Raw genomic sequence first — 23,966 nt, forward strand, 5'->3', positions numbered from 1 at the left:
TAAAGACGCAATGACAGCCTTATCGATTCTGGACAGTGTTATCTCTACCAGCAATGCCCCAGAAAATGTTGTGAATGTAATGATACGATAGACAAATTACAGAAATGTACTTAAGCAACGCACCATTGACTCATATTTCAGGAAATAATTACGTCATTTTCAGTGTTTGTCTAACGAGGAAGATGTTGAAATGCGCTATTGTTGGAACTTAATTTCTATGTTGGCTGCCGTGTTGGAATAACTTTATATTGGCCACCCAATCATACATAGTTTTTTTTTGCTTTCATTTGTTTTCGTGTGTTTCAAACATCAAGGTATTGATGGTTTCAAAAAAGTTCAAATAGAAATAGAATATCATATCGTGTGTGCATTGTATCAGGATGTAAATATGATTGCTTCCTGGATTATAATCAACTTACAATAGTTATGCGAATACTTCATACCATAGATAACTGCAGGGTTTTATTTTTCTACATAAATATTGGATATAAAGCACCATAGATCTGAAACAAATTTCTGGCCTATCAACCATGCATAACTCGTCAATTTTTTTTATTTTTATTATTATTTTTTTTTTTTTGCTAGGGGCTTTACGTCGCACCAACACAGATAGGTCTTATGGCGACGATGACTCGTCAATTTCAAAGTTCTTGCTGCGTCCGCATTTTATTACTGTATTCTTTCCGTGATTGTAGACACTGCCTGTGAATTGTTTTCATCTGTGTAATGGAATTCACTACAGTCGCACATACTTTCTGCCGATAGCAGGTGACAATACTTTTGTTGCTTCAGTTTATCGTTTCGTATTTACGAAAAAGTAATCCAAATAATGGATAGGAGTGTTCTCAACATTCACGACGAGTGAGCCATTCTATTTAGGTACGTAAATTTTAAGACTGATGAACCCAGGACTTCTTTATTATTACGTGTCTCTTGTATATTGAATTTTTGCTGCTTCCTTTTATTATTGTTATAATCTAGACTGACCGGGCGAGTTGGCCATGCGTGTAGAGGCGCGCAGCTGTGAGCTTGCATCCGGGAGATAGTAGGTTCGAATCCCACTATCGGCAGCCCTGAAAATGGTTTTCCGTGGTTTCCCATTTTCACAGCAGGCAAATGCTGGGGCTGTACCTTAATTAAGGCCACGGCCGCTTCCTTCCAACTCCTAGGCCTTTCCTATCCCATCGTCGCCATAAGACCTATCTGTGTCGGTGCAACATAAAGCCCCTAGCAAAAAAAAAATCTAGACTGAAAATCGGAAAATTAGTTTAATTCATAGTTACATAATTCGAAGTCCAGTTCTTTTGGTCATGATCACTTCAAATTTTTGAGATTTTATTGTAATGAGGACTGAATTTATCGAGTTTTGGAACAGGAATTTCTGATCAATGTGCCACTAGTAACATTCCTTCAGTCCAGTTCTAAATCTACTCCTTAATAAAAATGTAACACTCCTTTGTCCACCAATGTACTAGAGCAGTTCTTTGAGGCTGTAAATTCAGATACATGTTACAGATGTTCAGCAGTAGTAAAGTATATTTAACAAAAGGAGTGTACTCTTACCTGAACTTCGTACCTTCCTTCACCTTCATTTGATCGTGGCAGTCTTGATGCACACCAAGATCAGTTAGTGATGTGAACTTCTTGCAGCAGATATGGCAGCAATACTGACCTTCATTCGAGTGACCTGCTGTATGCTCCAGGAAGGAATCCAAGTCTAGGTAAGTATTCTGGCAGTTCCGTTGAATGCACTTGTATACCTTAATGAAATGATTATGAGTCATGAAATAACAATAAATATATCTCTCAGCTTAATCCTTACAATAACTTCTCTACTCTTAGGAATTTCTATTTTAGGAATGATAACATTTTTTAGTAATTGCTGACAAAGGAGGTCTTAGAAATGTGTAATACATCCTTCGTTGTGGGTGGGTCACGACTTTGGAATTCTCTTCCACCTAAGTCAATATCAAAATTTAAAACTGCATGCAGAAATTACCTGCTGAATACCGCTGAATGTTTTGTGTGATTGGTGACGATTGGTGACGTATGGTAGATTGGTAGATCACACAGATTGTGGTAGGTAGACAAGTAACATTGGCATTTTATTACACAGCTGAAGAACACTGTTGTTCACATAATGAATATTAGGTTATTATAATAATTTTATTGTTACAGAGTTATACTTAACCGTATTCAGGAAGCAATAGAAAGAGTCATCCCAGTTGAAAAAGGGATTCTCATGTTTTGAATTCTGGTCAGGGGAGGATATTTGACTTTTAATTTGTCATTATATTTTGTCTCATTTCGCGTCATTATGGGCCGATGACCTAGATGTTAGACCTCTTTAAACAACAAGCATCATCATCATCATCATCTTCACTCCCATGAAAAATTCAGTGTAACAGATGAATGGAGACAGTGATGCAAACAATGTCCACCCACCAACGCCTTTCTGATTAAAGACCCAACGAAAAATGTGCCAGGTTTCAATCTTCCTCGACATGAGTGGTCAAAACTCAACCGTTTCAGAACAGGTCATGGCAGGTGCCGATGTATGACAAAAAAGTGGGGATATTGTGAAAGTGCTGCATGTGAGTGTGGTGCTGAAAAGCAGACATTGCTTCATGTCGTTGAGAACTGTCCACTGTTAGCATTGAAGGATGGTTTACAGGCTCTGAATGAATTGACACCAGTGGACTGGTTGTCGAAGCTGGGCATTCTACTGTAGTTTAATTATTTCTCTGTTTTTAACTTATATGTTCTTTGTATATTTTTGCACATTATGCTTATAAATGCCATATGATAATAATAATAATAATAATAATAATAATAATAATAATAATAATAATAATACCTAATAATAATAAATGTACATAATGTTTAGCTTTTAACTCATGTATATTGATCACTGTTTATGGCCATAGTTGTATTTCCATTGGTATATTATGTATTGTGTTTTGTTTATGCATTGCTTATATTTATCAGTTTCTGTGTAACTTTTTCATTATGACTTTTTATCATTCTTTTTAATTTTCATGCATTGGATTCGTTTTTATCTTATTGTTATTTGTTGAGCTTTGCTTTCATTCTTCATTATATATTCTCTATATGTATGTATTATCTTGTAATTTACGTGGTTAAGTGCAAGACAGAACCATGAGCCCACACTTTGGCACTGTTAAATAAAGAAATTAATTAATTAATTAATTAATAAACTATTCCAAAGGGTATTATGGGCATGGTTCGACCCTGGGATATGTTCGGGTTTTGTATATGGAAAATCTTTGTGCAACTTTTAATGATTTGGTCTTGATAAATATCACTGATGTCAACATTCATTTATGTACCATAATAATATTTTGAGAATCGAAATATTGACACACAACCAACTGTCTATGCCACTTTTCCTCAACATATGGAAATATAGTTGGTATAAAGCTGACTACAGTTAAACTTCTTTTCACACCTACATGTTTTTTCTTTCATGGGTCCTGTCAAAATCCTATAGGCATTATGGCGAGTTATTTCAATTATACATCTTCCATTTATACAATTTTTAAGCTTATATCTTAAGTCTTTGAGGGCAAAATGCATCCGTTATACATTTATGGCAGTTTACGTCTTCAAAATCGCAAGAAACACAAACTTATGACTTGCACTGTACTTTTCTTGGAAATTGTACCTCAACACGAATGATTGCTAGTGTGAGTGACCTTGCAGCTATTTTTGGGCATACGTTTTGGTGTTGTATGCTTCAGTTGTGACTTGGAGTATATGGAAAATCTTTGTGCAACTTTTAATGATTTGGTCTTGATAAATATCACTGATGTCAACATTCATTTATGTACCATAATAATATTTTGAGAATCGAAATATTGACACACAACCAACTGTCTATGCCACTTTTCCTCAACATATGGAAATATAGTTGGTATAAAGCTGACTACAGTCATGAGATTCGTTAATTAACATAGATGAAAGAAAGAGAGCGTGCATTACAATTGCTGAAGAATTACGTATTCTGAGTTTAGTGAAGTAGAGCGGCAACATAAAACAAGTTGAAGTTGTTAAGAAATTGGGATTGCTTCATCTACCTTAAATACGATAGTAGCTAAGGGAGCGGAAATTGAAGAAAGCGTGCATGTTAGGTAATAGGATAAATAAGCGGACCCGCATTCAGAGCGGAAAATACGAATGCCTGGAAGATTGTTTATAACAGCGGTTTAGACAATATAAAGCAGAAGGCATTCCAATCGGTGAATCAATACTTTGTGAGAAGGTAAGTAAACTAGCGATCAGACTTGGTGTAGAAGATATTAGTGCTTCATCTGGCTGGCTACACAAATTTAAGGTTAGACACAGTATTGGCAGTCACAATGTGTGTGGGGAAAGGAGAAGTTTTGATGCCAAGACTATGCAAAATTGAAAAGAAAACTGTTTGAAAGAACTGACGTCTTGATTTGCTCCTAATGGCATTTTCAAAATGGATGACATAAGCCTCTTTTTTAATTTAATGCCTGGATGTACATTGGCTTTCAAAGGGGAAAGCTGTCATTGTGGGAAACATAGCAAACAATGTGGCAACAGTTCTGTTGTGTGCCAATAGTGACGGAAGTGAAAAGCTTTCTCCGCTGACAATTGGCAAATTTTCAAGGCCGCAATGTTTTAAAATATTGCTATACAATAGAGTCTCGCTCATCCGACCTTCGCTTATCCGACATTCCATGTTATCCAACACTGGTAGACTTAATTTGAACTTTTGCTGGAGACTAAATTCAGGCACACCCGCTGTGGAGGGTGCGACCATGGGACAAGCACTGGCCTGACCACTGGCGGTAGGACAGTTTTTTTCTCAAGGACAGGTGCAGAGAGTCTTCAGTCATTGTTCATTGTAGTATTGGTTGGGTGCGGATGTTATAGTTTTCATATCCTCTGTGAGTATAGCGAGTAAATCGAAGAAAGTGATTGTTTCTATAGAAGAGAACTTGAATGCATTAAAGAGACTGGACAAGGGGGAAATTCTTCAAAATGTGGCTTCAGATTATGGATGTTGGATCTGTTACAGTGGGAGACTGGAAAAAACAGAGGGAAGAAATTTAAAAGGGGTGCTCTACCAGAGCAGAGAAAAAATGAAAAATGTGAGTATGAAAAAGTAAGTGAAGCACTATTTCTTTGGTTATCTCAACACCGGGAGAAGGACCTGCCAATATCTGGCCCCGTTCTACAGGAAAAGGCTGCGTATTTCCAGAAGGAGTTTAATGAAGGGGACCCTAATTTTCCTGCCAGTGCTGGGTGGCTTGATCGGTGGAAAAAACGGTACAGCAATAGGCAGCTTAATATCTGTGGAGAAAAGTTTCCTTTTGTAAGACATCTGGAATGTTTTCGTTCAATACTGCATGTACTGTACAATTGAATTGATGATTCAATAAACAGAGTACCGGAAAACATGTCATTGTTTTAGTACTAGAGTATAGCCTTCCTGTTTGTTTCAGTTCATTTTCAAAGTTATTCATTATTATCCAACATTTTCGGTGATCCGACGTACTCCAGGTCCCGTTTAGGTCGGATAATCGAGACTCTACTGTACTCCCTATGAAATACACCAACAATAAGAAATCCTGGGTGACTACAAAAGTTTTTGAAGACTGGCTTCAAAGCGTGGATAACAAAATGGGAGTGAAAGGTTGTATGATCCTACAGTTTGTGGACCGATGCGCAGCACATCCTCTTGTTACTTCTTATCTGAGGAATGTGACTGTGGAATTTTTCCCTGCGAATTGCATGAGCAAGTTGTACCCACTCGAGCTTGGAGTGATATGCAACTTCAAGTTGAATTATCTTAAGATACTGGTGCAGCTCACAATCAGATGTGCAAACATCGGAAAGAAGCACGAAATGAAAATCAATATATTAAAAGTGAAATTGCATTTATTTATTCCCTCTTTTTGTATTTTTATTCATGTTTCTGTGAAATATCTGCCTTAGGACTTCGTGCAGTACCAATCATTAAAAGATACTATTCTCTGAGGTGTTATAATAATCTTGTGTCTTCAAGCAAATTAAAAACAATAAATTAGTATATACTATTTTCTTTTCTTATGGTAGGAAAAGAATTACATCGCAGTATCAAGCCACCATGTTCCAGAAGTTACAGTTTGAAACTTTGCCTGGAAAGCTGGATTTGAAGGTAGCTGTTATGATGAGGATAATGGAGCTGCTCCTGATAATGGCGGCGAATGGAGGAAATTGGAAAATGAGGCATCATTCGAGGAATACATAAAAGTTGATGTTCACCTCATCACTGCAGAAGCCATGACTATCTCTAAGATAGCTGCAGACGCACAAAAGGGTCTCAGTGAGGACTGTGAAAACGACAATGATGGCGACGATGATACCGAGGAGTCACAGCATACTTCAGTGGACTTTAATGATCCTGTGAATGCTCTATGAACTATCAAACATTTTGTGATGAGCCGTCACAGTTCTGAGGAAATAATGACTGAATTGCACTGGTTTGAGAATACTGTTCATGACATGGCCTGCAAAAAGAAGCCAAGATAACGGACTACTTTATACCATAAAGTGACTCTTCCCCTCTCTGATGCTCTATGGACTATCAAACATTTTGTGATGAGCCGTCACATTTCTGAGGAAATAATGACTGAATTGCACCGGTTTGAGAATACTGTTCTTGACATGGCCTGCAAAAAGAAGCCAAGATAACGGACTACTTTATACCATAAAGTGACTCTTCCCCTCTATTTGTATTTTTTTTCTCTCTGACTGCATTTCTTTTGTGTTCATATTGTTTCATATTGTCGGGCTGAGTGGCTCAGATGGCTGAGGCACTGGCCTTCTGACCCCAACTTGTCAGGTTCAATCCCAGCTCAGTCCGGTGGTATCTGAAGGTGCTCAAATACGTCAGCAAAATCATCAAAAGTAGTTAGTGTGATATAAAAGCAAAAACTGAAAATCCACAGCCTGTTTCCAGTTGTTCGACTGGGTCAGGAATGTAATGAATGAAGTCCCCATCGAGTGGTGAGAATAAGAGATATGCCAGCTGCCGAGGACTGTCGCACTCCTCTGGGACAATGACAAATGACTGAGAAATGAAATGTTAATGGACAGTGTTGCTGGAATGAAAGATGACAGGGAAAATCAGAGTACCCAGAGAAAAACCTGTCCTGCCTCTGCTTTGTCCAGCACAAATCTCACATGGAGTGACCAGGATTTGAACCATGGCATCCAGCGGTGAGAGGCCAGCATGCTGCCGCCTGAGCCATGGAGGCTTGATGTAAAAACAATAACATTAATTATCTTGTTTCATATTACCATATTTTGGAATATAACCCAGCTTCATATTTACAGAATTTCATTTAAGCGCTTTTCACACCGACAATTTTTTCTTCGGCCCCCTGGAAAACGTATAAGCAAAGTTTTACTGTACGGAAAGATGACCATCTGTGTTCCTACTTCACCCATGAGCTACTCATGGCATGTCTTTGTGCGTATTTTCACTACTTTCAACGTTAAATAAACAGAATTAAAATATTACACTGGGCACAAACAGTTTTCACTTTTGGAATGTACTGTATGTAACACCTCAAAGACTTCACCTATCAGTCTCCCTGGTTCAGGTAATAAATCAATGAACACCATCTGAATGCAAGTTGTGATGATGGTGCTTGTTGTTTAGAAGGTCCTAACATGTAGGTCATTGGCCCCTTATGGTACAAAATGAGATGAAATGCAATGAAAATTTAAAAGTCCAAAATTCATCCAATGACCAGAATTCAAAACATGATGATGAAGAATGAATGGATGAATATGAATTAAAAACAATCACTGCATCCGACCCGCAATGCCTTGCCTTCCTAGAAACTATACTTTTGACCAAGGGACTGCTTACAAAGCACAATCCTTAATCAATGATGCATGTTGTCTAAATGGGTTCAAAATCCAGGTCAACGGTCACTCATAATGGTACTTACTGCTAGTAAAGTAGAACCATGGCATTTCTCAAGTTGTCATACTAATTAAAAGTAGCATAAACTCACTGTGTTCCAAACATTATGGTACTACACACAAGTATTGTACGTCACACAGGTAATGCAGATCTATGGTGTTTCTCACATAATGGCGCCATTCGTGGGCAACGCAAATCCATGGTGCACCTCATATAGGTGTACTAATCACAGGGACTCATACTATCCTGTGGTATTCCTTACGCAGTGAGTACAAATCACAGGCAACGCAGACCAATGGTGTTGCTCGTACAGTGGTACTAATCACAGGCAACGCCCTGACCTGTGGTATTTCTCACATAATGGTACTAAACACAAGCAACGTAAGCCCATGATGTGCTGCGTATAGTGGTACTAATCACAGGTACCGGAAACCCACAGTGAACCATTCTCTGCTGCTGCTAATCACAAATGTATTGTGTACCTAACATAGTGGTAATACTCACAAGTAAAGGCGACCCATAGTGTTCCCCGCGTGATGGTACTAATCACAAGTAGTTTCATGGTACTAATTCAATCATCCCTTGGTTGCCCCTTTTAGTCGCTTCTTACAAAAGGCAGGGGATACCGTGGGTGTATTCTTTGTCTGCATCCCCCACCCACAGGGGCTGAAGGCAAGTTGTGGACAGGTACCTGCAGTTATGACAAAAAGTCCCTTTATGTTGCACTTGATCTTGATGAATGAAGGAAAGGAGAACATAGTACACGTACGAAAATTGAACAGTCATTCGATCTTGCCTCTTCTGAGATATTACTCTGGAGGTGGCAGAAAAAACGTGCAATAATGAGAAAAGGCAAAGTGACGCTATGGCAGACACTAGCGCTTTTGGTGTAGGGAAGTGTTAGGTGGAGGAATCACAAATGGTTCTGTGGTGTGTTTTGGCAAACTCTCACCATTATGGCCAGCATTATTGGGATGACAGAAGAAATCAGTTTTGACATACAGAAGAACCTCATAATTATAGACTAACTACATCAAAACTTAAAAAAGAAATACTGGCTTCCACTCCAAGAAAGTAGGTCTCTCAGGCACTGACAACTGAATCTGCTAAGTTGCCACTGTGATAGATTCCATTGTGCTTTCTTGAATTTTAACTGTGATCATGTAAAAAAAACTGCCAGTACAAACTGGTAAATGACTTGTTTATTTTCTCTCAGATTGGCAGGGTGACTGCCTCTGAAGAACGTGACCAGAAATTGATGACATTTTTCTAAAATGATTTTACTAACAAGATCTGATACAATGTATGGGTTCTGTTGTTTTGGTCTTTTTGTTCTTTTTTTTTTCTTAGTGGTTTAACATCACACTAACACACCAAAGGATTTTTGCGATGGAAAGATGAGAAAGTAATAGGATTGGGAAGGTAGCAGCTGCGGTTTTAATCAAGGTGTAGCCCCAGCCAGCATTTAACTGATGTGAATAAGGGAAATCATGGAATACCATCTTCAGGGCTGCCAATGATTGGATACGAACCAACCATCTTCTGAAAGCAAGCTCACAGCTATGCAACCCCATGGGTTCTGGTGTTCCTATAAATAGTTTTGTGGCTAATTAGTTGAATAATAATGATAATTGTAACAGAGGTACAACCTCTCCGTGCATTTACACTGAGCGCCTTTCAGAAGGCCATAATGTGTACTTCAAAAACGGTGTATTGGAAGAAGTTTCATCGTTTATCATCAGATGTCTCTTCTATCGACTTATGTGCCCCCTCTGGTGAGAGGAGGACAACTAATTTTCAAGAGAATTTTTGTATTCATAAGTTTTCTAAACTGAATTGTTCGTAGATTGTTTCTGGTGTTCTAAATTTACTAGCACTTCTATCTCTTCCCGCCTGCTTAAAATTTTAGCCAATCAAGAATTTTTGATAGTTATTTAATTAACCAATAAGATTTGTGGGTGTGTACAGGACTTCGGCCCAGAGAATTCTGGAACCTTCCTTTCTGCTATAAAAGCAGGGTCATTTTGGGGGATGTTGTATTTTCCATCGCTCCAGTCAAGAGGTTTAGAGTTTGTCAGAGGCAGGGGGCAAGTCTCCTCCATCGTCGGAAGGCCTGACGCAAGTATGATACCAGAAGTGCTGTGACAGGTATAACTTGAAAACGATATTCTCTCACCTATGGGTAATTGATGCAGTGATCGAGCTTGAATTATTATTATTATTATTATTATTATTATTATTATTATTATTATTATTATTATTATTATTATTATTATTATTATTATTATTTTACGATCATGATTATTATTATCATCATTATTCTATGATTATTATTATTATTACTTGTATGCACAGCTATGAAGGGTTTACATCCATTTAATATTAGTATTATTATTATTTACGTAGTTGAATGATTGTATTGTGTGTGAGGTTACTTCATGAAAGTATTAGTATTATTATTTTTAACATAGTCGAATCATCGTATTGTGCATGAGGTACTGTCATGAAACATGTTGTACACAGACGTTGATATCAGTTCTTTTAATGTAAATACAGTACCTGTAAATTGATATTATAATTTATTCTTAGCTGTATATATAAATTGTAATACATAATTGTGAAACACACTGTAACTTCCAGAAGAGTATAGACACTAGAACGATTGAGAATATTCCATCCATTGTAAACTGTGTATTACGCACTCTAGAATTTTCACGAAGATATATTTTGTAATGTAACATTACAGAGGCCTGGCCAGGCACCTATATAAAGGGACGATCTTGATGGTAAAGTTAGTTACTGCTGAGTTATTGTTTGGAAGTTATTGGAGTTATGATGTAACAAGTTTATCCCTTTCAGACCTGAAAGAAAACTGGAGGTGTGAATTTTTGTTTGTACGTCAAGAACTGACTAAAATGCTCCTCAATACACATATTAATAGCTTATTTTACAAAATAAAAACTAACATCCGAAAAACAGGACCCACACAATTGTGCGTATCAAAATTCAAAACCTCGTTGTATCACGTACGATGGTGTAGCTTCAAAATTTACGTTCATTAACCAAAGTACACACTTCATTGAATATATTCCAGTATTCAGTAAAGCTTCTAGATTAATATAAACGCAGTAAATAAATACTTACTTTCGGCACTATTGCTTCCTGCCATCTCGCCGATCAACTGTGCTTTTTAAACTCTTCTTCCTTCGCCCTGGCGGTCAAGCACATACTAAAATCAATTGAAATACACGCCACGTGTCCTGCACAATCACTGCAGTCCGGTGTAGCGCCGAAAAAACATCAAATACGGTCAGGGATAACTAAAATACGAACCCGCACAATTGTGCGTACTCGGTCTGAAAGGGTTGTGATTGTAACCACATATGCGACATGCTTTAACACAGTTATCTGTTTTATTTGTGTTTCAATGTTGTCATCTTGTTGTGCAGCGATTGCCAGTTGTCCTTAAATGGTGGTTTGTGATGTGAATGTTTTGTTTTTGACAAAAGTGATTAAGGTTATGTGTGTAATTTGTAAATACGTGTAAATAAAATAATTGTACCAACTGACAGCATCTCATGTGTGTCTGTGTGGATACGTTAGGCCCACCAGCTCAAAGTAATGACAGGCATCTTTTACTCATAGGTTAGTCTCAGAAAGTTAACTTGAGGGGAAGGTTTCAAAATTCTTTCTTAATGTAAAAATCAACCTTTCAATGTAAATTTTCAAACCAGTCAAAAGACCTTATTCTAACTTAGGGAATAAAGAGTGTGAACCTTCTTTTAGTCCTATTCAACTTGGTATTGGGGTGACTATGAATTCGTAAACTTTAAAACTTATCTCTTCCTTTTGTAATTAAAAATTTTCTCCTCATCTAGTCACCTCCGTAGTATAGGGTTAGCCTCTGCAAATTTGGGCCACAGGCCCACAGAGGATTTTAAGAATTTTCAAAAGAACTTCAGAGGAGTGCAAGTGTTTGCCTCCTAAAATTTTGGTTTATGGCCGATATATGAAATCTTTCCTTTTTTCCCTAAGGCTAGATAGAATGTACACTTATTGCCTCTGGTAATGTTCAACTGTTCTACTTAAATGTAACCTACACTATTGAACAAACAAGACAGGGGAAACTGATGTACTTGACCTAATGTAAAAGTTAGATTGTGCCTTGGAGAGGCTTTGAATCTTGTTAATTTCAGAGAATAGCCTCCTAGTTAATTGTGCAGAGCAAAGACGCTCTTTCGAAGGTGGTAAATTTTGGAACCACGTTTCCTCACTTGTAATTAATTGGAGTAGTAGTGCTTTTGGTAATAGTGTAATGTTTGAGCTACCTAACTTATCCCTTTATTGTACCTGATTACTCTTTGGTTTCAAATAACTATTGTTTCGAGAGCTGTAGAGCTCCCCTTAAGTCTACCCATCTGTTATTTGTTATTGTTTAACAAAGTTTAAAATCTGAAAGGAGAGAAAAAAAGGAAAGAAATAAAATTTCAAATTTTATAGTATTAAATTAAGATTTGATCTTTTCTCTGTCCACCCATGCATGCTTGCACCTTCTTACCCTTCTGTGCTCCACAGTATCCCCATGACAACAACAACAACAACAACAACAACAACAACAACAACAACAACAACAATAATAATAATAATAATAATAATAATAATAATAATAATAATAATAATAATAATAATAATAATAATAATAATAATAATAATAATAATAATAATTGTACCGGGCGGTACACCTCTACACCGTTTATTTAAAAGTTGTGCCAGTTGAAACTCCTCTTCTGGAGGAAGGTTGAACTTTATCTACTCTATTAATTCTCTACTTTCTCAGAAGATGTCACCACGTGGAAAATTTTGAGTTTTTGAACGGTGTCACTTTTGATGTGTTTTTGTTTCGCTTGAAGTAAGAAGTGTGAACTTTCTCTTCTAGAGGACACTACTGAAGATCAACAATAGCGCACCCTAGTGCGGAGTCAAAGAACTATTTTGTTGGAGAAATTTTTATTTCAAAAGTTTGTTTCTTGTTAAATTTCTTTCTGTTATTGTTTAAGTTGGCTGTATACCCCTCTTTTTCCCCTTGTTTTAGATTTATCCAATCCCGAATTTCTTTTAGTAATTTCTGACCAATCTGGTGTATCTTCCCCCAACTTGTATCTGTTGCGGGGTCCTATCCAATAAAAACATTGTGGGCGGGTGTTTTCATTCCCCTAACGCCTAGAAACTTCCGCGAGAGTATATAAACTGCTGATTTTAGGGTCTCCGGGCCACTTCTGTTCCATCTTTCAGTGTATTAAGTACATAGCAGGAGGCGGGAAGCGCCTCTTTCCTCGGCGGCGGTCAACAATAAGGTAATGGCCGATTAATAAATTCTTTCTTTTCTTGCTCAGCAGTTTAACTTTCGGGGCGGGTTCTAAGCGTTCAACCATGTAACCTTTTCCTAAAATGTAAAAACAACTGGTATCTATTCTATTTTAAAACGACATATCGGGATAGAGAGTGCTTAACCCTCTCGAGCTCCCACTCACATCGTCTTGAGGTGAACTTATTCTCTCAACCAATTCTTCCGTAATGTAATGTAAATTGCTATTACGTCACCTCTGTAGTATGGGATTAGCCCTTGCATCAGTGGCCTAAGAGCCAAAGTAGGTCTTAAAAACCAAGTGTATTAGGAGTGCAAGTTCGCCTCCTCTCAAATTGTTTTAGAGGTCATTTAATTAACCTGCTTTTCATTTAATAGACCTCAGTAGATTGGGTATTTTACCCCTGTGTGTATGTCCGTTGAGGACAACTTGAAGGTGGAGTTTGGTGTGGCCTAGGAGAGGCTTAAATTAAAGAGCGTGTGGCTCTTTTGGAAACGGAGGGTTGTATGCCTCGAGGAGGCTTTACTGTGTAATTTGGAGCAAGTGCTCCAGGGTTTGATTGGGGTCTTCTGCCCCTTTGTTAAAATTTGTATATCGGAAAGTTGGGCTAGTTGCTCAAAAATTGTGAACTCAGGGCTCGAAGCCCAAACTCTGTAATCCCTGTAATTGTACATTTCAAATTGTGTTTCGGCTACTAAGTACCTGTTCTTTGTTATTACTTAATATTGAAAAGGAAATATAACCTTGTTAACTTTTACATTAACTTTGATTCCGTAGTTTGAGACCCATTCACGCCCGCACCTTCTTACACCTCTACCTACCACCAAAACGCGGTAACAAGTGGTAGCAGAGCGTGGTTGAATGGGTCTCAATTTAGCCCCTTTTGACGGCTAAACATTGTTTGTTCCGAACTCTAACCATTTTCTCAGTTGCTGGAATTTTTTGATTTTTTCCAAGTTGTTCTGTCATCATGCCCGGCCCTCGCGATGTTCTCCTTCTTAACTATTTGCGCAAAGAGGAGTTGATATATGAGTTAACTATCAGAAACGTTCAATCTGGAGGCACGGTTGCAATAGACACTAACAAGCTTAGAGAGTCCCTTGATTTGCCCATTTCCATCCCCAATTTGGGAGAGAAAGAAATTGACGACTCTCTTTCCACGATCACGGAGAATATTACTGGGCTAGCTTCTGTAGTTAGTTTTTTTGATGAAAATGATCCGTCTCCAAATCAAATTAAGCGTGTGCAAGGCAGGCTATATCATTTTTCGAATAGGGTTAACGATCTGTTGTCTCTAAAACTGAATGATGTTCAGAGGAAGGAAGCTAGTACGCTCCTGGAAAATATTTCCGAGTTATCTAGTAAGGTCACTCAATTGTTAACTGGGGAAGTTCCTCCCAAATCTGATCAACCCACCATAGTGAATCCAGGTAGTGAGGAAGCGCCTCCCAAGGGAGAAGTTAATAGGATAACCGTTGCTGCTCAAACTATCCCTGCCCCATTGGACAACGAATCTGAACGTCGTGCATCATTGAGTAACATCCGTTCTGAATTGACTTCCTTGCCATTGAAACCTTTACCTACTATGTCACCCGGGTTTAGCAGCTTGCCTCATCCATTGGCAATGTTGCTAAGAGGTATCTCTAAGTTTTCGGTCAACACCACCAGTGAAGTTATTTCTTTCTTAAGGTTTTTAGTTGAATTTCAGGATCATGCCCTCGTATTTTCGCTTTCCCCTTGTCAAATCTTGCAAATTATCTATCCGTATGCTATTGGTATTCTCTCCGACAAAATAGTAAGAGCCATAGCTGAACAGTCATCTATTGAAGATTTTCATGCACACTTGCTTGCAAACTTTATTCCCGCCCGCGCGAGGTCATCTCTGATTCAAAAGTACTATTATCGAGTACAGAGGTTGGATGAAAACTTGGCTGATTTCATACAAGACATTAAGTTTTATACCAGGGTGTTTGCTCTTCACTTCCCTGAGGATCAAATTGTACAAGCTATTGTGGAAGGCATTTCACCATCTTATAGGTCATACTTGTGTTTTGCGGCGTGCCCGCAAACTTTCTCTGAACTTGAAGCGTTGGCCGTCTCAGCGGAAGGAGTTAGATACGCCGATTCTTTGCGTGTAGCGAAAGAACCCCCGCCTTCCTTTAGTAACACTCGGCCTCCACCTCGCCGACCAGTCACGCCCCGTAAATGTTATGCTTGCGGGTCGCCTGACCATCTTCGCAATAAATGTCCATTAGTCAAAAGCAGTAGGGCAAATAATGGAGCTGGTTCAGCACAAGGCTGTTTTAAATGTGGGGCCTTCTCACATATCGCCAAGAATTGCCCAAACTCAAATAGCACCCCCTCCTGCTCAACTTCTGGTGCAAATTCCACCTATGCCAATAATAAAAAGTGACTAGTGGCTTCGGCTGAGTCGACTAATCCATCTTCCCGAGACTCAGCCCCTAGTAAACAGATTGTAAATGCAGAGAACGATCAGCCTTCAAGTTCATCTTTTGAATGCCCTAAAGAATGTCTTAGGATTGCGGCGGATACCCCCGCACCTGTTCCTTTTCTTAAGATTGAGGTAAATAACGAGCCTATAACAGCTCTCTTAGATTCAGGTAGTGTTTGTTCGATTATTGCGGCTGAATGGTATTCTAAATTGAAAACGGTTTGTAAATTTCCTGACTATGTCTCTTCTCCTGTTCAATACGTTTCGGCTAATTCATCTCCATTAGAAATTCTAGGTTCCTTACTGGTCAAAATTCGTGTTTTTAAGTTTACATGGAAAGTTAAATTGTTTGTGGCCAAGCAATTGTCTTGCCCCATTATATTGGGAGCTGACTTTATTTCTCACACTGGTCTTGTGCTCGATCTGCAGTCTAGGTCGTGCACATTCAAATTTGCTTCTAGTTGTAAAATCCCACTATTAAAGTGTAATTCTGTGTCATGTTCTTCTATGTCGCCTATCCAGGATGAGATGTTGTTAGACCTTAGACATCTACCTGAGAAGCAGGCTGATAGTATTCGCAAACTGTGTCAGTCGTTTCCCGAGGTGTTCTCTGATACTCTTGGTGTTACTGACCTTATTGAATACAAAATTGAGGTTACGGATTCGATTCCTGTCCGTTTTCCACCGTATAGGCTATCTCCACCTAAAATGAAGGCTCTGAAGGAAATCATCGATCAGATGTTGAAGGACGGTATTATTAGGCCCTCTAAGTCAGCGTATTCTTCGCCTATTTTTTTAGTACCGAAACCCCAAGGAGGTTTCAGGCCTGTCATTGATTACAGGGCTCTCAATCGGAAGGTGGTGTTACAATCTGTGCCCCTTCCCGACCTTCATTCTTGTTTTTCATGGTTTCGTAAGGCCAAGTTCTTCACCATCTTGGACTTAAATCAGGCCTATAATCAAATTCCCCTTGCCGAAGAGTCTAAACACCTTACAGCGTTTGCCACGGACTGGAATTTATACGAATACAACCGCGTGCCTTTCGGGCTCCCCACGGGGGCAGCTGTGCTCACTAGGCTACTAGATAGGGTCTTCTCCGACATCAAATTCGAGTACTTATATCACTACTTAGATGATGTCATCGTATTTTCAGAGACTTTTGAAGAACACCTAGATCATCTGCGAGAAGTTCTCGATCGCCTTCGTAAGGCTGGGTTAACTGTTAAGTTGTCCAAGGTTGCCTTCGCTAAGCCCTCTATGTCTTTCCTAGGGCATATTGTGTCACCCGATGGTGTAGCAGTTGATCATTCTAGAACACAGGCCATCCGTGATTTTAAACCTCCCAAGGACATTAAAGGTATCGCCAGGTTCATTGGTATGGTGAATTTCTTCAGAAAGTTCATTCCTAACTTTGCTAATAGAGCGGCGCCCTTAAACCTTCTTCGTAGGAAAGGCATCAAATTCGAGTGGGGACCTTCTCAACAAGCCGTTTTTGAAGACCTTAAATTAGCTCTTTGTAATGCCCCTGTACTTGCTATGCCTGATTTCTCGAAGAAATTCATCGTCCAAACCGACGCGTCGTCGTCAGCAGTAGCTGCAGTCCTTCTTCAAGAGACTGAATTAGGGAGGCGACCCATCGCCTATGCGTCTAGGACATTGTCGGCTCAAGAAGCCAAGTATTCCATCTATGAGCTCGAAGGTTTGGCAGTCTTATTTGCCTTAGAAAAGTTCCGTCTCTATCTGGAACACGTTAAATTCGACCTGGAGACAGATAATCAAGCCTTAAGCTGGGTCTTAGGTAGGCCGCGTCGTACTGGTCGTATAGCCCGCTGGGCTATTCGTATTTCCGCCTTCCAGTTTGATGTTAGACATATCAGAGGTACCGAAAATGTTGTTGCTGATGGACTCAGCCGTATGTTTCATAACGACGTAGAGACCCACGAACCGGTCGACAGTTCATCACCTTCCGAGTCCATACTATCTGGTGTTAATGCCATCTTAACAGATGCTCCCATGCTTTTTAGGGATATTGAGAAATACCAACGTGAAGATCCGACGCTGGCTCCGATAATGGAAACCCTTTCTTCTGGGGAACATGCTGTCCCTTATGTTCTGAGGAATGGTGTTCTATGTTGCCCTTCGAGGCATGATAAGTTGATGAAAGTTGTTGTTCCAGCGATTCTTGTACCTATGATCTTCAAATACTATCATGAGACCCCATTGGGGGGGGCATCTTGGAATCTTTAAAACTCGTGAAAAGATTCGTGAAATGTTCATATGGAAAGGTATGGACGGTGAAATTCGGGAACTTGTAAAAGCTTGTAAATCTTGTTTGATCAGTAAACCCACCATGTCCACTAAAGTAGGCCTTTTGTCTTCTCATCAAGCGTCGCGCCCCATGGAACGCCTGTATATTGATTATGTGGGACCCTTCCCCCAGTCAAAGGGTAATGCCAACAAGTTCATCTTTGTGTGTGTAGATGGTTTTACAAGATTTTCCTGGTTATTTCCGACTAAGCTGGCTACCGCTCAGTCAACTATTACTTGCCTAAATTCTATTTTTGCTTCTTTTGGTCCGTGCCAATACATTGTATCTGATAATGCTAAGGCTTTTACATCTAATTTATTTCGTAAATTCTGTTTTGACTTGTCCATCTCTCATGTAACTACTTCCGCTTATTACCCTCAACCATCTCTGGCTGAACGGGTTAACCGTAATCTCAGGTCCGCACTTATTGCCTATCATCATGAAGATCATTCTAGGTGGGACACGTCCCTGCATTGGTTAGCTTTTGCTTTGAATTCGGCGGTTCATGAATCACACAAATTTACTCCAGCTTCTTTGATGTTTAAGTTCGTTCCCAACACGCCGCTCTCTAACCTCTGGTCTCTGAATGACATTCTGCCCGAGACAATAGATCCGGACAACATTAAAGATCTTTGGAAGAAGGCTAAAGCTAATCTTAAAGTATCTCATGAAAAGGTTAGGGAAAGGTATGATCGTGGACGGAGACCCACCACTTTGAAGGTAGGTGACCAGGTTATGGTCAAAAATTTTGTTCCCGCGGGCAAGCTTGCCCCCAGATTTCATGGGCCTTGTATCATTCTCGATTTTCTTACGCCGGTTACCCTATTGCTAAGTAATCCAGCCACCGAGAGGATATTTAGAGTTCACCTGTATCAGGTGAAACCGGTGTAATTTCTGTGTTAACTTGCTTCATATTATTCGGAAAGGATATGAAGGTTATATTTTTTTTGAGTTTCACTTTTAAGGCATTCTGCCCCTTCTATAATATTTTGGTTTTAGATGTAAGCCTTTTGTAAAAACCACCCCGATCCGTTAAACTGCCATCCTGTTCTTGCCACGGCCATTACCACGCTCCCGTCTCCTGCTCCACCTTACACTGTGGCTTCATAATAGTAAATGCCATGGATATCTACACACCGCTGGCCCCTCAACCTCTCCACAAGCCTGTACCCTCAAAGAAGATGATAGTCCAACACAATTCTGCCGCCTAGCTTTAATGTTTCAGCGCCCCCGCAGCCGCGCAGCGCCGTGCAGCGACTGGGGAGGGGGATGGGCCCCCTCCTCTCCAGCGAGGACGACATGTGCACGGCGAGCCGGAGCTCTCCTCCCGGCCAAGGCTGACGTGCGGCGCACGACCTGCTACTTGCCCGCAGCCTGTATATGTTCACCGCGGAGCGGCGTGCTTCAACACCTCTGCTCCCCTCATAGTGCGGGCGAGCGGTATCTCAGGGTACTTGAGGGGTCCGAGCGGCCTCCTTTTGGACGCAAGCTGCAACGGCCGGTCCGGCCATCCAACTTCATCAACATCAACTACATGGACAGTTACTATAAGAGATAACTACATTTGGGAATTCAACAGCAATATTTGGTGGACCGTGCAAAAAATTTTTTCTTCACTTCTAAGTATTAAAAGTTTATCTTCAGAAATTCAAATTCTACAAACTTAAAGACTTTCATTCACCTACAACAACAACATTTTGAAACTGAATTAAGAAATCTTGTAAATGCTTCTGCTATCTATTTTCGTATCAACATCATTACTTGGACTTTGTTTCAAACTGATTTCATGTGTCACCCCTGGAGGAACTTTTGGGGGGGGGGAGGTCTGTACCGGGCGGTACACCTCTACACCGTTTATTTAAAAGTTGCGCCAGTTGAAACTCCTCTTCTGGAGGAAGGTTGAACTTTATCTACTCTATTAATTCTCTACTTTCTCAGAAGATGTCACCACGTGGAAAATTTTGAGTTTTTGAACGGTGTCACTTTTGATGTGTTTTTGTTTCGCTTGAAGTAAGAAGTGTGAACTTTCTCTTCTAGAGGACACTACTGAAGATCAACAATAGCGCACCCTAGTGCGGAGTCAAAGAACTATTTTGTTGGAGAAATTTTTATTTCAAAAGTTTGTTTCTTGTTAAATTTCTTTCTGTTATTGTTTAAGTTGGCTGTATACCCCTCTTTTTCCCCTTGTTTTAGATTTATCCAATCCCGAATTTCTTTTAGTAATTTCTGACCAATCTGGTGTATCTTCCCCCAACTTGTATCTGTTGCGGGGTCCTATCCAATAAAAACATTGTGGGCGGGTGTTTTCATTCCCCTAACGCCTAGAAACTTCCGCGAGAGTATATAAACTGCTGATTTTAGGGTCTCCGGGCCACTTCTGTTCCATCTTTCAGTGTATTAAGTACATAGCAGGAGGCGGGAAGCGCCTCTTTCCTCGGCGGCGGTCAACAATAAGGTAATGGCCGATTAATAAATTCTTTCTTTTCTTGCTCAGCAGTTTAACTTTCGGGGCGGGTTCTAAGCGTTCAACCATGTAACCTTTTCCTAAAATGTAAAAACAACTGGTATCTATTCTATTTTAAAACGACATATCGGGATAGAGAGTGCTTAACCCTCTCGAGCTCCCACTCACATCGTCTTGAGGTGAACTTATTCTCTCAACCAATTCTTCCGTAATGTAATGTAAATTGCTATTACGTCACCTCTGTAGTATGGGATTAGCCCTTGCATCAGTGGCCTAAGAGCCAAAGTAGGTCTTAAAAACCAAGTGTATTAGGAGTGCAAGTTCGCCTCCTCTCAAATTGTTTTAGAGGTCATTTAATTAACCTGCTTTTCATTTAATAGACCTCAGTAGATTGGGTATTTTACCCCTGTGTGTATGTCCGTTGAGGACAACTTGAAGGTGGAGTTTGGTGTGGCCTAGGAGAGGCTTAAATTAAAGAGCGTGTGGCTCTTTTGGAAACGGAGGGTTGTATGCCTCGAGGAGGCTTTACTGTGTAATTTGGAGCAAGTGCTCCAGGGTTTGATTGGGGTCTTCTGCCCCTTTGTTAAAATTTGTATATCGGAAAGTTGGGCTAGTTGCTCAAAAATTGTGAACTCAGGGCTCGAAGCCCAAACTCTGTAATCCCTGTAATTGTACATTTCAAATTGTGTTTCGGCTACTAAGTACCTGTTCTTTGTTATTACTTAATATTGAAAAGGAAATATAACCTTGTTAACTTTTACATTAACTTTGATTCCGTAGTTTGAGACCCATTCACGCCCGCACCTTCTTACACCTCTACCTACCACCAAAACGCGGTAATAATAATAATAATAATAATAATAATAATAATAATAATAATAATAATAATAATAATAATAATAATAATAATAATAATAATAATATTTCGAATTTTGCAAATGTGCTTATTTTGGATTGAATTCATCATTGAATAATTGTTGCACCCTGTTCTTTTCAAAAGATATTAGGCCAAAAATATGAGACAATTATGTCAAAATATACAATATTTCAACTCGAATGCAGAAAAATAAATCAGTGTACATACCTTTTGATGAGAATGTTCTTTCATGTGTTTTCTCAGTTCAGAGTATGTCGGATAAACTGCATTACAACACTGACAGACATAAGATTGATCAATGACTGCCCGTGTCGTTTCTCTCTCATTCTCCTGTCCACTTATGGCATTTGCCTGAAAAAAAAAAATACACCATTAATTCACTTATGATAAGGAACTTAGAAATTTTGTCATTTTAGAACAAGGAAATCAATAATAATAATAATAATAATAATAATAATAATAATAATAATAATAATAATAATAATAATAATAATAATAATAATAATAATAATAATAATCTTCATCATATGACTTAACCTCTCAGGCTGGTTTGAGGTACACGTGTAAACAACAAGCAATTATATCTCAGGTGCGGTTCAACCTATATGCGTATAGATCCTGCTACAGTCGAGCCGCTGGCTGTCCGGCCCTGACGTTTCTCAGACAGTGTTGCCAATTTTGAACCATATGATATAAACAAACACACACACCTAAAATATTCCACACATACATAGATCAGATTCTGTGTTAATGTGATGGAAATGCGCACAGAATTGTGCAAAAATTACCTCCATTATATTAAAAACCACCACTAGTGTAATCATAATAATAAAACGTTCCAATTAAAACTAACTGCACTCCAAGAACAGCATAAATATAACAACAAAACATTCCAGTCGAAATTAAGCACATTCCAAAAACAGTGTAAAGGTAATAACTAAACATTCCCGTCAAAATTAAGCACACTCAGAGAATAGAATAACTGTAACTCAAAACTGGTAGACAATAGACGTAATATAAAACAACAACATTTAAACCGTACTGTGTAAATAGTATCATGGTAATTAAAATAAGTCAGAATAAAAAAATAAAACCCTGAAAATAGTATCAACATGGCAATAGAAATGTTGATGTTACAATAAAACTTCAACATGCTCATAGAAGAGTACTGCCGAAATAATAAAATATTGTAATGAAATGAAACAAATTATGTACTCACAGTAAATAATCCAAAAGGAATATGCCACACTCTCCGAAAATATCGGTGTCTTCGTTCTTGCCACTAGTGTCACTGGAATCACTGCTATCATCCTTACCCAGGGAAATAATAAGCTCTTCCACTCGACATTCAACAATTCCATCAGCTTCTTTTGCCTTATATAGATTTTCCCAAGTATGACTCACAACACTTTTCCACTTATCTGCTCTAACAAGTTTGACTGCCTCGTGCACTAAGCATTCAACATCAGTGAAACGGAAAGATTTGTTATGTTCGGCAACATATTCTCCACTGTATAAGCGAGAGTCTTTCAAAGAGTCAACTAGTTTATCACGCGTGGGAAATTCCCTCTTCATGTAATAACTATAAATATGTTGCCGTATCACATCCTTTTGAAATGCATCTAGTGATGTCTTAGGACAATGTCTTGGTCTTTGGTTATCAGGAGTATGCAGCACTTCACAGGGTGTATTAAGATTCACTGGACACTTTTCTTTTATAACACTTTTCACAGTTTTCCTACCTACTTTTAAAGCGTCACAAACCCCTATCCACAACATTTGTAACAGGAAGAAGAGGCCCAATGTTATCACAGTCTTTCTCAAAATATCCACATAGCTGGTGTATAAATTCATGGCATTGGCTCTTATAACAACTGATTTTTTTTCTAAGTTGTTTCCAAAGATCCACTGGCCATCTCACAATAACAAAAACAAATGGCTTACACACACCGTGAACACATGCACTTCATGCAGGCTAGCGAGCAACTGAGGCCACATCTTTCTCTTCAAAGAGGTGGCACCACCGCACTAACAGTACAAGGGACTCATGGCGATATGAACGGTGTTTGGTGCTTGCTGTTAAATCTTAAATCTTGTGTACCAGTGATGTCAGGCATTGCAAACCATGACAATTATAACGAGGAAGAGATAGGAGATTATAAAGTGCATTTGACGGATGTTAAAAAGGGAGGGCGGAATATGGGTAGGACAGTTTATCAGGAATACTTTTACATGCAACGTTCTTTCTGTTAGGCACGTAAATGAGTGAATGATGTGGATAGATTTGGCAGTCGGAGGAATTTGGATTAGAATTGTCTCAGTGTATTCACCATGTGAGGGTGCAATGAGGATGAAGTTCACAAGTTTTATGAAGCATTGAGTGACATCATAGTCAGGGTCAACAGCAAAGATAGGATAGTGCTAATGGGTGATTTCAATGTGAGAGTTGGAAATAGAACTGAAGGATATGAAAGGGTGATTGGTAAATGTGGGGAAGATATGGAAGCTAAAGAAAATGGGAAGTGTTTGC

General features: G+C 39.1%; 1 protein-coding gene across 1 annotated transcript in view; it reads right to left on the reverse strand.

Moving 5' to 3' along the window:
• The window catches only part of LOC137498436 (zinc finger protein 341-like), a 153,182-nt gene that overhangs the window by 57,485 nt on the left and 71,731 nt on the right, over positions 1–23,966 (reverse strand). Inside the window, exons 7-9 of the mRNA XM_068225937.1 lie at positions 22,854–22,875; positions 21,644–21,738; positions 1,570–1,760 (exon numbers count right to left, since the gene is read on the reverse strand). Coding sequence (XP_068082038.1) covers positions 1,570–1,760; positions 21,644–21,738; positions 22,854–22,875 — 308 coding nt within the window. The remainder of the gene's footprint in view (positions 1–1,569; positions 1,761–21,643; positions 21,739–22,853; positions 22,876–23,966) is intronic.

This window comes from Anabrus simplex, chromosome 2 (assembly GCF_040414725.1).
Source record: "Anabrus simplex isolate iqAnaSimp1 chromosome 2, ASM4041472v1, whole genome shotgun sequence".
NCBI lineage: Eukaryota > Metazoa > Arthropoda > Insecta > Orthoptera > Tettigoniidae > Anabrus > Anabrus simplex.